The sequence below is a fragment of the Pteronotus mesoamericanus genome, unplaced genomic scaffold (genome assembly GCF_021234165.1).
Source record: "Pteronotus mesoamericanus isolate MK-2021 breed Mesoamerican mustached bat unplaced genomic scaffold, CSHL_Meso_final contig_78, whole genome shotgun sequence".
Classification (NCBI taxonomy): Eukaryota; Metazoa; Chordata; class Mammalia; order Chiroptera; family Mormoopidae; genus Pteronotus; species Pteronotus mesoamericanus.
In genome coordinates, this window is record NW_026555258.1 from 26363015 (window position 1) to 26379205 (window position 16191).

The 16191-nt window shown below is 40.1% G+C and overlaps 2 protein-coding genes across 2 annotated transcripts in view; both read right to left on the reverse strand.

The window, feature by feature from the left end:
• Nucleotides 1-663: 663 nt before the first annotated feature.
• Nucleotides 664-10928, reverse strand: CAVIN4 (caveolae associated protein 4). The gene is made up of 2 exons (XM_054584606.1): nt 10380-10928; nt 664-4027 (listed from the first exon to the last, which is right to left on the reverse strand). Exons 1-2 carry the CDS (start codon nt 10785-10787, stop codon nt 3320-3322), a joined length of 1116 nt encoding a protein of 371 aa, XP_054440581.1. The 5' UTR covers nt 10788-10928; the 3' UTR covers nt 664-3319.
• Nucleotides 10929-12205: 1277 nt separating this feature from the next.
• The window catches only part of TMEFF1 (transmembrane protein with EGF like and two follistatin like domains 1), a 77817-nt gene continuing 73831 nt past the window's right edge, over nt 12206-16191 (reverse strand). Inside the window, exons 9-10 of the mRNA XM_054584607.1 lie at nt 15925-16083; nt 12206-12404 (exon numbers count right to left, since the gene is read on the reverse strand). Coding sequence (XP_054440582.1) covers nt 12320-12404; nt 15925-16083 — 244 coding nt within the window. The 3' untranslated portion in view covers nt 12206-12319. The remainder of the gene's footprint in view (nt 12405-15924; nt 16084-16191) is intronic.

Below are 16191 nucleotides of genomic sequence, written 5' to 3' on the forward strand. Positions count from 1 at the left end.
GCGAGGGCCCTTGACAAGCACAGCTGATTCTAGGAAGATGCCCAAAGTACACTGAAAGCCTGAGGCTATTGTGTTACTCTGTTCTATCCTCTGGGGAATCCTTGGCTGTCCCAAGAGACTTCGCAGTCAGGAGGCAGTTATCCTAGATCTATCCACTTACAAACACCAAGGGATTCTGACCTGGCAGGAACAGCTATTAAATCCTCAGACATCACATAAGTGAGAAGTGGTCACAAGAAAAACACATGAAATTCAGCACTGGGGCTTCTTCCTTTATTGACTACAAACCAGGTACTGGCACACCCCGAATTCCAGCAGAAGTGAGGATGCGACCCTAGGAATTATACCCCCCGTCTTGGCTCAAATGTGCCATGCAGCTTATTTGGGGATCATAATCTGTCATTTTTTTAAAATCAGGTTTCAATAAAAGATGCTATAAAAATACATCTCAGAAAAAGCAGCCCAGTAATTTCAGGTAATGAAATTGCAGTGAACAATGATTCTGTGGAATATTTTACATGACATGACCCATGCCTTTCAAGCTAACAGAATCAGAATGAACTTCCATCCCTAAAGCAAACCCTTAAATGTGCATGGAAAGCAAAGAATGAAGCCAGAATGAAAACGCCATATTTTGGTTTATATTTTTAATTCATGAAAACTTGTTCAAGGGAGTTCACACACACCACAAATACAATCTCGGCAAGCTGAATTTTCATGTGCCTTATTCCTATTTCAGATTCGGACTCACTTCTTTAACCTACGAGCCAGAGCCAGGCCAACAGACAGTCTCAGAGGAAGGTCCGGGCCATCCCGTGCAGGTGAGCGAGCTGCACTTCCCTGCTGTCCATTCTGTGGAAGAGCTGAGCTTGAAAGTGGGCTCCAGGCACTCGGGATCCGTGGAGGTTGCATTGTTCTGCCTCATACAAAGGGGGATACATCCTGCTAGTGGCTTTTCTTTGTGTAAATTGTTTAAAATTGAACGTATAATTTCAAAAAGCAGAGAGAACCAAAATAAGCAGAAAGCCTGTTGTGTTGTTTGAAACTTTTAAAATAAGGAACATTGACTAGAATATTCCTTGCATTAAGTGAGGATGTGTGATTTTGCAGCCTATTATAGACATTCTTTACATCAAGAAAACAAAGGAAAGAAAAGAAGGAAAAACTGTGATGCAGAAATGAGGAATGTCTTAAATAAGGGGAGCAAGTGAAGAGACAGAACGACTTGGAGGAAAAATCCTGGTGTGAAAATCAGTACAAGGTCACAGTGAGCCTTTGGGGACATGAGACTATTTTAGTGTTTCTCGGTTTGCACAAAGTCTAACTCGATAAAGAGCTGACCAGGTTATAATCCCTTCCTCATCAAAATTCCACTATGTCCATATGAAAAATGTTCCATATGATGTCAAGTCTGGTCATATAATGGGGCAGGAGACAGACGTTACAAAATTTCCTTGACAGTAATATCTACCAAAACATATTTTAAGCCAATTGATATTTATTCTTCATAGGGCTAGAATAAAAAGCTTATAAGTTTACACTCTTCTCAACCTAGAAGCATACCTACTGCAAGAAGGGTTATTATATCAAATTCACACCACGTTGTCTGCATTCATTATTAGTAAAAATATTTACAAATAGGACACTGACATCAAACTTTGTAATAATGTCTTTTTTTAATTCAAGTTTATTATGGCTTTAAGGAAATATGTGATTAGGCAACCAAGCTCTTTTTAAATAATATTTTTTAATTATTTACTTCAGTATATTGTTCAATGTTGTATACATTTTGGTTTTCAATATAAAAAGATGGGATAAACAATTTATGATTTTATGTATTCATGCAGAGTGAAGAAATGATGCTGAATCAAACTCCTAAACCCAAATATCTGGCTAACTGAGTCAAATATTTTAAAGTTGATTTTTAGTGTGTCTATGTTGTGTGTGCATGTCTCTTTACATACATTTATTACAATTACTACATGAGCATCCAAAACTGATCTGAAAGCTGATTGCTGTCCAACACAATTCCATCATTTTCTTCCCTCTTACAAAACCAGAAGATTTAAACATTACCAGAAGTGCAGAACCAGTATGTCCATTTCTGTTACTCTTTAGCAATGACATCTGCTTCCGGTCTGGCTAGGTCTAAAGCCAAGAGTGGAGTCTGGCTTCTTCCCAAAGCAGCTATGATGAACCCCTACGGATACTGTTTTGGATAGACACACCCTGAGGAGTTCACGCTGTAAAACACAAATACCTGAGGTCAATTCCAAACCCACTCCACCAGGGCTCACTATAGAGAGGGTTCCTGAAGATATAGCCACAGTCTTAGGCTTCACGCCCCTCAAAGGCGTGTTGCTACAGCATAGATCTAAATCAAAAGAAAACTAGAAAAAGACTTTCCAAGAAAACGTTTAAGATCCAACTCAAGCTCAAGGTTTCATTTTAGTCTCTGATTTAAAAAAAAAAAAAAAAAAAAAAGTCACCCAAACATTTATTTTTCATTCCGGATTCTGTGAAAAGCCTTCAAAAGATCAACATTAGTGTCTATCCAACCTAGGTCCTCACCGCTTGGTGCTCAGGGCTTTTTTAGGAGGTGTAACGAATTCGTTTTTGAGGAATCAGTAGGGCTCATTTCGTCTGGATGTGTTTCTTGTTCCCCCAGAGTGTGCATCGTTTCCTTTGATCTTCACCCCAGTTCTCTGAGTTAGGCGGGCAGGCAAACCTTCTCCATTTATTGATGCGCTTATTAGCCGGCGGCACACCAAGTGCCCACTATGAGGACAGCTGCGATGCCAGAACCAAATGTTCAAGTCCAGAACTTCAATTTTTCATGCAGAAGCATCAAAAAGATGTGTGGTTGCTAATTTACTAACACAGCTGCTGATCAGAACATATGGATGATATGATCCCCTTGGAGACTGGCCACCACATTTAATCTAGACCAAAATTAAGGGTTCACTTGCAAACAAAGGCCACAAATTTGCCCTTTACTAGTTTTAAACTACTGAACACCTCACTGACCCTCTCGAGGAACCTCCTTCTCTGGTGGGCAAGAGAAAGGCACTTAAAAATCCGCAGCTGCCATGAGAGTGACAGGAGAGAAAGCTGCCAGAATCTCGTAAGCCCGGGGGGGAAAAAAAGAATTTCCAAGGAAGTTACTAGAAAATGCACTTATCTGTATTACCTTTAAGATTTTAAACATAAGAAATAAAAATCATACCACTTATTCTTCCCTAAATGGCCTATAAATGTTAAGTGACTATACGAAACTGGAACTGAATGATTAAGGTGACAAAATATACTTACTTCCTCTTTATGAAGACTGCTTTAAATCTAGCAAAAGGGATTCATCATCATCTACTTTCACCTGGGGTTTAAAAGTAACTTTTAAAGGCTCAGGGGTTGAGATTTCCCCTCCTTCGTGGGGAGGACCCCCCACCCTAACCTCCTCGCGGTCTGTTTCACTGAGCTCGTCAGAATAGAGCCCACTGACCGGACCCAGAGACTCACTCCTGGCAATGATGTCCACACCCATCTCCCTGGCCTCTTCGGAACCTTCCGTCCCTGTTCGATCTTTAGCTTTCCGAAGGCTGCGCATCTTAAAAGCTTCCTTTGAGGGAGCCGCATTAGAAATAGATTTCTTAAATCTTTCCCCTGACTGTTTCAACCTCTCCCCCGACTGCCTCAGCCTCTCCCCCGACTGCCTCAGCCTCTCCCCCGACTGCCTCAGCCTCTCTCTCCTCTCTGGGGTCACTATTCTAGTTCTAATTCTGTTGACCTTCTTGTCAAAGTTCTGCCGTGTCTTCTGCATGTTTTCTTTGGAAAATGCCTTTTTGATATTATCAATGTGCTCCTTGCCTGACTTTCTAAGCTTGGCGGATTTGCTTTCTTCAACGTAATATTCTTCATCTGAAGACAGATCTATTGGGGGATCAAAGACATCTTCACTGTCTTCCTCTTGATTCTCACTTAGGTTTTTGTCTTTAACAACAGACAGGGATGTCGGGCACTGAATGTCCTCCTGAAGGACAGAAAAAGAAAGCATATTAGAGACCAGCTCTTACACCTTCTGTCATGCCTTTAAATCTCCGCATGTTGTTTATCCTCTGCCCACTCCTTCAATGTTGGTATTTCTCCGGGTCTCTCTTTCCTTGGCCCTTGTTTCTTCTTCATCTCCCAAGCTCACCCTGAACAACCTTATCCATTCCTCTGCCTTGGGATCCAATTGTAAGCAAATTCACAAATATTTTCTCTTTATCTCTCCCCTTCTCCTAAGATGGAGACACATTTTTAGATAACACAGATTTCTCCACCTAGATGGAACACAACATGTCCAAAACTCAAGGCCCACCCCTCGTCCTCTCTACAGCTACTGCCCTTCCTGGACCTTTCGGCACCAGCACCTACCCAGGCGCAGGCTACACGCCCCAGCATCATCGTCCCGAATATTTTCTTTCCTCCTCGTCTCACACCACACTGCTCATCGAGCACTGTCAATAATACTTCTTAATAACTCATCCCTTCCTCCCTGCTTCTACCAAGGTCTTCCATTCAGGTCCTTGTCCCCTGAGGCCTGAATTTGGGTGACACTTCTACTTCCAAAACATCACCTACACATTTCCTGAGAAATATTTCTAAAAGCATAGCTCGGATTACATCCTTTTCCTGCTTTAAAACTCTTCAAGGCTCATGAGCACTCAAAGGACAGCATTCAAACCCTCTAGTATGATGAGAAGGCTCTTCAGTCTGAGCTAAGCCACCTTCCCACACCTCAGTCCAGCAACACCCAGCCGCACTCAAGTCCTCAAACACACAAGAAAACATTGCATATGCGGTTCTTGCAACCTTAAATGCCCCTTCACCTGTTTTCAGCTCTGTAAAAATATATCTTTCTTCAAGAGTAGATTCAAATGTCCCCCACTTCCCCAAGAGGCTAATTACATCTCCACTTTACATCAAAATGGCACGCATGTACCTCTTTTTATTTATCACAGTTTGAACTGAATTGGAACTCTACCTATTTATAAATGTCTCCCAAGGCTTTCCACTTGACGGTCAGTTCATGAAGCAAAGATGTGTCTTATGCTTTATGCCCAGTATGACTGTTGGGTCAAACAAGAGTTTTATGCTGTCATCCAACAAATAATAACTAAGGGCCTACCAAGCAGAGTGAATGTTCTAGGAACTGAGAACAACCTCCTGTGGAAAAATAAACAGAGTATAAGAGCTTATAGTTTCACAGAGGAATAAGCAAGTTAAATTAAAGAATGTTGGATGGTGTTAAGTAGGGAAGGGGAAAGGAAATACAGTGACGGGAGAATGCTCGGAAAAGCCTCGCCCATAAGGTGGCATCTTAGCCTAGAGGCACAAGCAATGCATACATCTGGGAGGGAAGGAGAAACAGCAAGGTGGGCAGAGTGGTTGGAGCGGAGAGATCGAGGGCCAAGAGGAGGAGGAGAGAGGGCGAGGGAGGTGGCAGGAGGGCCAGATCATCTAGGGCTCCGTATCCAGTAAATAGGACTGCAGCTCTTACTTTGAGTGCGTTGAGGAAGCCTTTGAAAGAGTTTTGATACGAGTAGTGACATGATTTGACCCATGTTGTAGAAGGGTGGCTCTGGTGAAAATAAGCTATGGGGGTGAGATAAGAAGCAGGGAGAACAGTTGGAGACCGCAGGATAAGTCGGGGGAGAGATGGATCGGGGTGTTGGCAGAGATGGTGGTGAGAAGTGGTCTGATTCCTGATCCACTTTGAAGGTAGGAGCCAGCAAGATGTGCTGCAAGATTTGGACGGGGAGTGTTAAGAGAGTGTCAGTGATAATTCTCAAGTACATGGTCTAGGCAACTGGAAGATGGATTTGTCATTAAATGAGATGACAAAGTTGGCGGGAGGAAGAGACTCGAGGGGAAGGATAGGGTCCTAACATTAAAAATCTGAGATGCCCCCTGGAAATCCAAGCAGAGGTGTCAAGCAGGCAGCTGAGTGTGTAAGGCAGCTGGAGTTCAGAAGGGAGGTCTGGACTAGAGATGAAAATTTAGGAGTCATTAACATAAAGATTAAATTAGAAACTCTGCAATTCAGAGTAAAGAGATCGCAGTGAGTGAATGAGTCTACCTTCTGTTATTCATACTCCTTGGGACCACAGTATGTTTCAGAATTCAGAATATTTCAGATTTGGGGAAAATAATATGATATTTTATATAACATTCCAAGTGAGATGTTTAGAAGAAACACTTTCATGGCAAAAAATATGAATATTCACCCTAAGGTGGGCTAAAGACTATGAACAGCGTCATGCTATTTCTGGTCAGGTTTTGCCATCCAGTGAGTTCAGGGTCAAGCTAGGTCTTGCTGCCAATTAGGTTGTTTTTAAAAATCAGAAATTGATGGATTTTACCGTTATAGATACATGGATTTTAGACAAGTAGATCAGAAAAGATGAGAAAACCAAAAGGAGAAATATCAGCCAGTGTGGCAGGAAGAAATCCAAGGGGCAGCAGCACCTCCCACAGCTAAGGGAAAAGGGAAGCTGGGGGAAAAGAAGTCTCAAGCAAGGGATGGACCAGCCATCAAATGTGTCAAAAGGGGAAGAATGAGAATTGGTTTGGGAACATGGCAGACACTGGTGACCTTGAGAACCAGCCCAGAAACATAGCTGCGAAAGGAACCCAACTCCCTATTTAGGGATTGTTTCTAGAACTCAACAGGCAGAACATCGTGAGACTTTTAACTCAACCCCTGGAGTTAAAATTTCTAAAGAAAACTGTGCTCCTGCTGATATCCAGATTAAACCTGTTCAAAAGAAAATGAGTAAGTATGTAAGAAACACATTTACATGTATTCCAAAAACCTATCAGCCTGATAGTTAAGAAGGTATCACCTGGAACCTTATTTTGTTGGATACTTATTTAAAATTAAGTTCTTTGGATATAGGATTGAAGAGTCTAGAAGCTTTAAAAAAAAAACCACAAAACAGCAGGGTGGGCGTCTCAAAAAAACAGCAGGGTGGGCGTCTCATAACTCTCTGATGAATCAGAAGTAGCAAAATGATTCCTCTGCTTTCCTGACACCTGCTGCCGGGAGCAGCTTCAGCAACACTGAGTGGGTTGGTATGGCTGGAGAAGGTATAATTAGAAAAAGAAGGAGCAAAAAAAAAAAAATTTACTGCTTGGTAAGGGGAAAACCCCTCACAATCCTGCTATGAAATCATATAACTTAACTCAAGGATCACACATCCTTCTTCAATAGCACAACCAATTCTATAAAAGCAGTCTTAAGGACAAAAGAAAACAGAGGTGGAGTCAGAGAAAGCACTTGGTACATGAATCTATCTGTTGTAACTCCAGTGAGTCAGAGATACCATGAGTCAGTGGTGAATACACTATAATAATAATTGAAGATTGAACGGTTGAATTATAGTTGATTTCCAAATACAATTATTATATATCTTTCTAAAAGTCCAGATTAAAAAAAAGATGATTTTTATAAATAAAACGAGCACTTTGGGTCATAGCTGAGTATCACAGTAACAGCTAGGAGAATTTGGAATATATCGAAGTCCAGGACTTATCATTAGAGAATGGCCAAATAACTCATTTGGTAACTACATGTCATTTAGTAAGCAAAACTGGTAGAAGATATGCCAAGACCCCCAGCCTGTATGATGAGAAAGCCATCAAAGTGAAAGCATGTTCAAAGAGAAATGATAATTGTATGAGAAATAGTAGATAATTTTTTTAATGCCAATGTCCAGGATTAGTTGAAAGTCAGCCATACACAACTGTGGGAGATAAAATACCAATAAAAATTGCCACCAAAAAGATGTATCCAGGGAAAACTTTTTGAGGAAAGACCCAAACAGAAATGCATATATCCTATAGCTGAATTACTCAGCCTCAAGTTAATTTTAGCAGAAGGGGCCTTCTCAATATAACCACTTACGCATATTAACTATGAGAACGAACTGTAACAACTGTAAGAATATGCATGTGAACACAGTATAGTGTTCTAACATCTAATGAAACATCAAATCTGAGTTCTATGTCTATTATTTGCCTCTGTCTTTTTTTCTGTAAGGTGTCCCATTGTAGCTGACTGCTTATTGACAAATTGCTGCTTGTTCTGAATAACTTAATCTCACAGAACCTTCGTAGCTCCTCTCTCTTACAAGGAAAGAAATCTGACCTAACTAGCGCCTCTCAGCTGCGTTTTCATACTATCTTCTATTTGTTCAAGTAACTATGGGGGCTCAAAAAAGGGGGAAAATAGCAAGCTTCAGGGAATAATTGGGTGACTATAGAAACATCTCAACTTTAAAAAGAAATTATATCAATAGAAAAATGAATCAATGAGAACTTTTCAGAAACTTCTTTGCTCTCGCCTCTGCAAATCTTAATTGGTACCTGGTCCGTTCTTGGTACGAAGGTTCTCAGGAGAAATGCTGGATACTAAGAGTGTCTGCAGGTGATGTCCGATGCAAGCAGAGTGTTATGTACCCATTACTGCTAATGCCCTTGGAAAGTGAACTGAAGAACAGGTACTGCATTCTCCAATACCAAATAGATCCCCATTATGTACACTAACACTGGAACTGGCCGCTGAGACTAAGGTGACTAATTTTTTCAAATTTTTAAGTCTGGAGAAGAACTGCCAGGAAGAAAAGGGAAATGACGTGAACCAACCTACCTACCTTTGAAACAAGCAACAGTTCTCCCTCCTCCCTACTCTTCTTCTTAAATAACAAACAGGCTCTTAAAAACAGATTCATCCCTGGCTGGTGTGGCTCAGTGGACTGAGTGCTGGTCAGCGAACCAGTTCACCATTCGATTCCCAGCCAGGGCTCATGCCTGGGTTGCAGGCCAGGTCCCCAGTTGGGGACATTTGAGAGGCAACCGATCGATACATCTCTTGCACATTGATGTTTCTCTCCCTTTCTCCTTCCCTTCTCCTCTCTCTAAAAATAAACAAATAAAATCTTTAAAAAAAAAGATTCAAAACACTATTCTGTAATTTTATCAGTCCTCAGAGGGCTATAGAGAATTGACTAATGTGTAACGAATGCTGTGGAGGGTTATTGCCCACATCCCTCGTATCTTACAAATATCTGCCAACATAATCCAACTCTGTTCCCCTTTCATGTTGTCTTTCTTCCTTTAGGTTTTATCCCTAAGCATATGGGCATTCATTCATTTTAAAAGTATGGTGTTTTTTTTTTTTTTTTCTCTCTCTCTCTTTCTCTCTCTCTCTCTCTCTCTCAGCATCCCTGCAGGTATTACTGATTTTATACTTTGAACAAATTCTCTGACATGAATTTTTGGGGCCAAACGGTTTGTGAATTTTTAAAGTACTTAATATGTACCAACAAAACTGCCCTCCAGAAATGCTGTATCAATTAATGCTCCTACCCGCAGAATACTGAAGTGCTTGTTTTTTTTTTTCTGCCCTCAAACTCTGAGTATGTTATGTTTTAGTAACTGCAAATATTGAAACAGATGAAGATGGAATTCTGCTCATTTATTCTGTCTTTTGTGAACTGTCTGATAATAACTTCCCTGTTTTTCTACCATAGGAGGAGAGTTCAATTTTTCCTTTTGATTTGTAAGTTTTAAAATATATTATAGATATGCATTTGCCCTGAATATAGTCCTATTTTTAAAAAAAGTAAGTTCAACTGTACAGTTGTATACAGTGCCTCACAAAAACGATTACATTAAATCAGCTAAATAAAAACACTCTGTAATTAAACATAAGGAATCATTTATGTGACTCCTACATTTGTATAACTATATTAACAATGAGAAAAATAAGAAAAATTGCCTGATTCATTAGAAAATAGTTTCTTATTATTGTGACTCATATGTAAAAATTCCAACAGATTATATTCTGAAAAGCTTACACTTTATTGTTTAGGGTTTTCCTGGCTCTTCGATAATAATAAGGGAAAAAAAAAACACATTGTGAGGCTACAGGTCCTCAGTTTCTTTCTTTACGATACAGAGATGTTTCATACTCAAGGCTTCTTAAGTCTCTTCCACATCTAACATTCTAAAGTCTATGAGAAGGCATCATGCGAATATGGCTAATATGCTGAAAGAGCTTTACCAATATTAAGTTTCAAAGGCAAGAAATAGCCTTAGCTACGGTCCATAGTTCATATTACATGCAATGGTTGAGAGGCTCAAAATACTGCTCTGATAGTAGGTTAGTTAACACAGATATGGTTTTATCCTGAGATATCTGCTGATACAGAATTCCACTACATGAACACATACAATAGCTAAGAGGCAACAATGGAAAGTTCTGACAGGGCTTGCTGGCCTTGAGAGGAGGAGAGAGACTGCAGTAGTAATCAAGGTAAACCCAAGTGCAAGCTTACCTGGAATATTACCACACGGAATTTGTTTTTCTTCATTATTTCCTCTTGCTTAGTTTCTACTTTTGTAATGTGAATTTGTTGCTTCTCCACCCGGGCCTTCACGTCTTTAATGTGAGCACTGACTTTCCGGGTTTTCTCAAACAACTTGTTAATGACATAGCCTGTATTGCTGTGTGACTGTGAAAATTTCAGCAGGTCGATCTGGACGGATTTTATAGCATTTTCCATTTGCCTGTGTCTCTCTTCTATTCTCTTCTGGCTCGCCTGCACACTGTCCACGACGGCGGCGACTTTGTCTAGCACAGTCACAATGGTAAGAGCGGCATCTTGGTCTTCATCTTCCGTCACACTCGACAGACGATTCTGGTGGATCTTATCAGCATTTGAAGCAGACCTATTGTGTTCCATTTTATGTATTTCTCAGTTAAAGATGGCCTACCACAATCAACTCTGGCACTTAGAGCGAAGAGTTTGCTTGATAACAGGCAACAGGGTTGTATAAAGGGTTGGAAGCCCCACCCCTGGAGACTGGTCAAGTATTTATAACTACAAATACCCATACGTGACTGTCTGCAATATGAGCCCTCGCAATGCACTGGGGACTGTTCCAAACATGCTTACTGACTGACTAAGGGACTCAAATAAGACCGTGGCCAGAAGAGGACAGCTTTTCTCAAAAAAGTTCACTAAAGCTGCCATGCTACTAACATTAAGCCGAGAAGCCAAATGACCAAAAGAGCAAACTCCAAGTGCTGGGTGAGACATTGGCCATTAGATAATGTCCAGCAACATTTGTAAAAAAAGCAGAAGGAAATTTTGAGCTAAAATCTGTTTTTTCTATTAATTTCACATATTAATTGCACTGACATATCAGTATCAAAGGATGTAGTAAAAAAACACACCAAAGGCCATATAGTGAAAACATTATATTATAACATGCTTTTCCAAATCAAATATTAAAATTAATATTCAATTTTGAACATATTCTTAAATTCTACATGCATACTTCTGAATATCTAAACTACACGTTAAACAGCTGAATACATTCTACTCACACTTCAGATCTTGAAACACCAACAATCTATTAATATATCTATTACTACAGGACAAATTTGGATAAAGAGGTCTTAGGTAATTTTTAAGCTCACTTTAAGAGCACCAATCATTAACAATTATTTTTGCATTTTATTCACAAACACTGAAACAATTATGTTAAAACAAATATTTTCTTTAAAAATTACTGTGTATTAAAGTAGTTTAATTGATAGAGTAGGTTTTATTCCCATCTGTTTGTTAAACAGACTGTTTTCACAATATCTAAATCTACTTTTCAGTGATCCGTTCCATCATTGCTACCAGACACTTTTTTGAATTATCAGAATTATTTTTTCAAAGAGAGGAATAGTCAAATTCCAGTCCATACATCTTGTAAATATTTTACACCTAACACACACAGCTTTACAGTTCATGCGACTGGCAGTGTCTAAAAAAATCAGTTACTAAATCTCAAAACATTTAAATGCCTATTTAAACACAGTGTCTTCTAAAATTTTTTTTGTAAGAAAAGTAATCTGTAAACATCTTTACCTTTAGTTCATGCTTGGTCATTTGCTGTGGTCATTGTGGAAGAAGTGGGTATGACTTTAGAACCATTTGTGAAGTGGTCCACCTTTGCAAAAATACTACATTCCATGGGTAAAGAACAAGTCTTAGAGTTACCATGTGGTACAAATTTATGAAATCAATTTTTATATTTAAAAACATAAAACAAAGACTTCTAAACAGTCCAAAACTGTTGTAGCTGAATATTCTAAATACGAGCCAACTTGTACTACACTAAAAATGTCCAAAAATAAGGCCTCTGAAATAAATATTTCCATTCTTTAAAAAAAGACATAATAAATGTACATCACATGGTCAGTGTACATATAAAAGTCATTTTAAACCATCCTAGATGACGTATCTGAAGTAAAATGGCCTAGGTTTTGCTTCTGTCGTCGTCCTCTATTGTTTTTAGGGCATTTTCTGTTGAGTTAAAAAAAAAGAAAAAGGAAAATGTCATTTTGTTTAGGATATTTCAGATGTTTCCAGAATAATGCATACTTCACACAAAAAGCCATAATGCATGCCATCACATGGAAGGGGAACAGGGCACTATTTGATATAAGACAAGGGAAGGACCAGCACCTCAGACTGCTGTCTTCCTGACAAAGTTGAGGGGTGGGAGGTCAGATACCCCCACCTTTGCAGGTATGGCCACAAGCAAAGTTCATTCCCGAGGTCTCTACTGCTGACTTGCATCCCCCAGAGGAATCCTCCCCCTTCCTCTGGCCCATGACATACAAACCCGTGACAGCAGAAAGGACCCTGGCCAACGTACCTTCCCTGAACACTGACACCCCCGAGATGGTAAGAACATCTTAGATGAAGGGAGAAATTGGGAAGAAATATGTTTATTTAACCTCTGATAGGCATATACAGGAAATGCCTAGAGATTTTAGGCAGTGACTCCAAAGAAGTCGTTCCACACCCTGCTTGGGCAAACCACAGAACCCACTGCGGAACCGCCATTCCGGGGTAAGGGATATTGCTGACTCCGGTCTCATTTTACCCCACTTCTTCCCCCAGAGCAGTGTAAATCTCACTGTGTTGTAACTATGTCTGTGCCCACCCACTAGAATGCAAACATATGAGCTCTCACTATGCACAAAGCACTGTGCCATGCAAAGTGGAATCAGGGGGCTGGGATGAATTCTCGTAGTTTTGAGCTTGGGCTCTGCTAAAAACTAGCTGTGTGACCACCTATTCCTGTATGTAAAATTTTAGGAGTGGGACTAACCTCTAAAATCTCTGCCAGCAAGAAATTTCTAATCTCATGGAAAGTCTTGCAACAGTGAGTACTACTATCCTAAAGTTCCATGTTTTCAGTCAATTTCAAGAGCACTGCTTTGCCTTGACCTGAAAGCCTTGGTGGTAACACTTCCATTTTATATGTTTTCATCAAGTTTTATCTTAATAATCCTCATAAAAAACACTATGAGACAGTGCTGGAATCATCTCCATTTCATAAATGGGGAATTGGTTGAGTTGTCAGGCAACCCCTCTTTTAACTGTCACTAATTCACTATGACCTTGGAAAAGTTCCAACTTCCTGGGTCTGTGGCTTTTTCATCTATAAAATAAGGGGGTTTGGCTAGGATGATGTCCAAGGTCCCTGCCATTCTGTCATTCTATGAGTATAAAAACAGGAAAAAAGAGTCCAAGCATAAAAGAAGATAATTTTACTCATGCAGTCTTGACAAGCGGGTCAGCAGGAACATCCTTTTACAGGAAGACTCCTCACAGTAGTAAGACAGCCCCATGGGGTAAGGGAACAGCTGTCCCATAATGGGCTGCGTGGGAGAGGCAGGCAATCCTTAAAAATTTGAAGGAGACAAGTAATTATAATATTCTAAATCCAAGAGAGCAAGACATTCTAGGAGAGAAAACACCACAATAAAAAGAGAGGCCTCAAGGACAGATCTGCGATAAATTCCATGAAAATGACCCTTTGGTCATGGAGCCCATGGGCGGTAAAGATACAGAAACACAGTTAAAAATACACTGTGATGTCCAAGTGGCTTTGAAGGCAGCAAGTGGGTCTGGGGTATAAACGGGAGGGTATTAACTTGAAAACTACCTGCCAGGTAATTTTACTATAGTAGTTGAGGGTTATAGCACACTCAGAACAGAAGCACAGAACCAAACAAAGCTGGATTAGCATTTGCACAGGAACTTATCTACCACCTTGGGTTTGGTACTTCCGATCCCAGGGCTTCAGCTTCCTCATTTCTCGAGAATGAAGGGGCTGTACTCAAAGTTGCTTCCCGCTGACTCTGTCAGACTTTGATCTCCTTAAAAATCACATTATAGCAGGGCCTGAAAATCTTCCTTTACACCTTACCTCTTTCTTTTACCTTCCTAATCATTTATTACTCTACCTATCCTCGGCTCGAACAATGTCCTGAATGGTCTCCCCCAGCCTCACATTTTCTATCCTCTAATGAATTTTGCAGAAGACACTCAGGTTAATTCTCTGAAAATGTTTTATACCAAATCTCTCCCCTATTCAAAACCCTGAACTACTACAAAATCAAGTTGGAGCCTCGTTCCCACACGATGGTCACGCTTGGCAAATATATTTCCCAAGATGATTAAACGTGGACCCTCCTCTCGATGGTTCAGTGGAAAGAGGATGGTTTGGGAATCAGGCAGCACTCCATCAGCCCAGGCCCTTCCACCGACTGGTTTGGGTGACCACAGGCAGATGCCTTAACCTTGGAGCCTACATTAAATAGCCACAGGCAGACCTGCTGTTGCTGTTGCATGTTGTTTTTTTTAATCTTTCTGCTGTCATTACTTTTTATATCAATGTGTCCCTACTTTAATCTCCTGCCCAATTTTATACTCAGTAGTCTTGCCTGAGGGCAGATCATCTGTTCTACAGAATAAAGTCCACTGACTTTAGTGCCTGGACTTTATGAAAAATACCTTACTTAGAGAACACTTTTTAACAAATCATTTCTAGATGTATTCGTTCAGCTCCAGATGGCTGAGACTACTGAAGGCCTGGCTTCCATCCAGACCTTGGATAGAAGAGTCATAAATCCTTCATGGCCTGCCAATATATCTGTACTTGATATGCTCCAATCCCCTGCCCAGAGTAATGCAGAAAAGTATGCAGATGATGTTTATGAAACTTCTGAACCTAACTGTAAAAGAGGTAAAGAAGAGGCAAGCAAGAAGAAAAGACAGGAGACTGGGAAGCATAAAGACAATATGCACTTGATTTGCTATGACTTTTCTCAGGTCCAGTTCAGTTCTGACTTAGATATTTCCACTCAGTGTGGAAAACACCCACTTTATGCCAACTGCACTCTCAAGAGTCCTTTAATTTGGAGTTTAGTTACAATAAATTCGAATAGTTTTAGTTAATAATACAGAATTTTACAGTTTAGTAGTTATGACTGTTTTCTAGAAAATGGAAGTTACATTAAGACAATGATAATAAGAAAAGCAGTTTTCTTTAAACTTTTCTTCCTTTCTTATCCTATCTGCTGGCAAATAAAGTATATTCTTGGGGCATAAAACACCTTGCAGTTCAGCGGGGTTCAAAAATCTTCAGCGTGGCTCTTCCGTGCACGCGCAGACCATTCTAAAAGTCTGCTACTACCAATAATTTGCCCCTGAATGCAGTGCTTAGAACCAACACACAATTCTAAGATTCCTAAACTCCTTTATGTCATTGAAGAGTCTCATGCTCCCTCCACCTGCAACCCAGATCGACCTGAAACCCTGGGAATGAGTTCTTGCCCATCTTCTGAGGAAGCAAGACAGGAAGAGGGCTGACCCATGTGGCAACATTAGTGAACTGATCTGAGGGTTTTTTTCCTAATAAAACTGGGAGACTTAAAGCCCCTATCATTTGCAATGTCCTTCAAGGTTCTTTAATTTCACAGCTACCCACCTCTAAGTTAAAGTTGGTATTTCTTAGGTCGTCACCTACCTTGTTATGCACATGACAATAGCTACTATAATGGCGATCTGTACAGCTCCAATAATCGCTGCAATGAGAACATGAGTGAGCTTTTGCCTACTTGGCACTACATAGAGAATACTAAAGTCTGTCTTTTCACAGTGCTGTCCAGTGTAACCAGATTCACATCTGTAAAGGGGGAAGAAAAAGAATTCCTATGAGAATCACCAGTTACCATAGTTTTAGGTTTTAAAATTAAAAGGACCAAAAAATGATACATTTCAACAGGAATAGAAA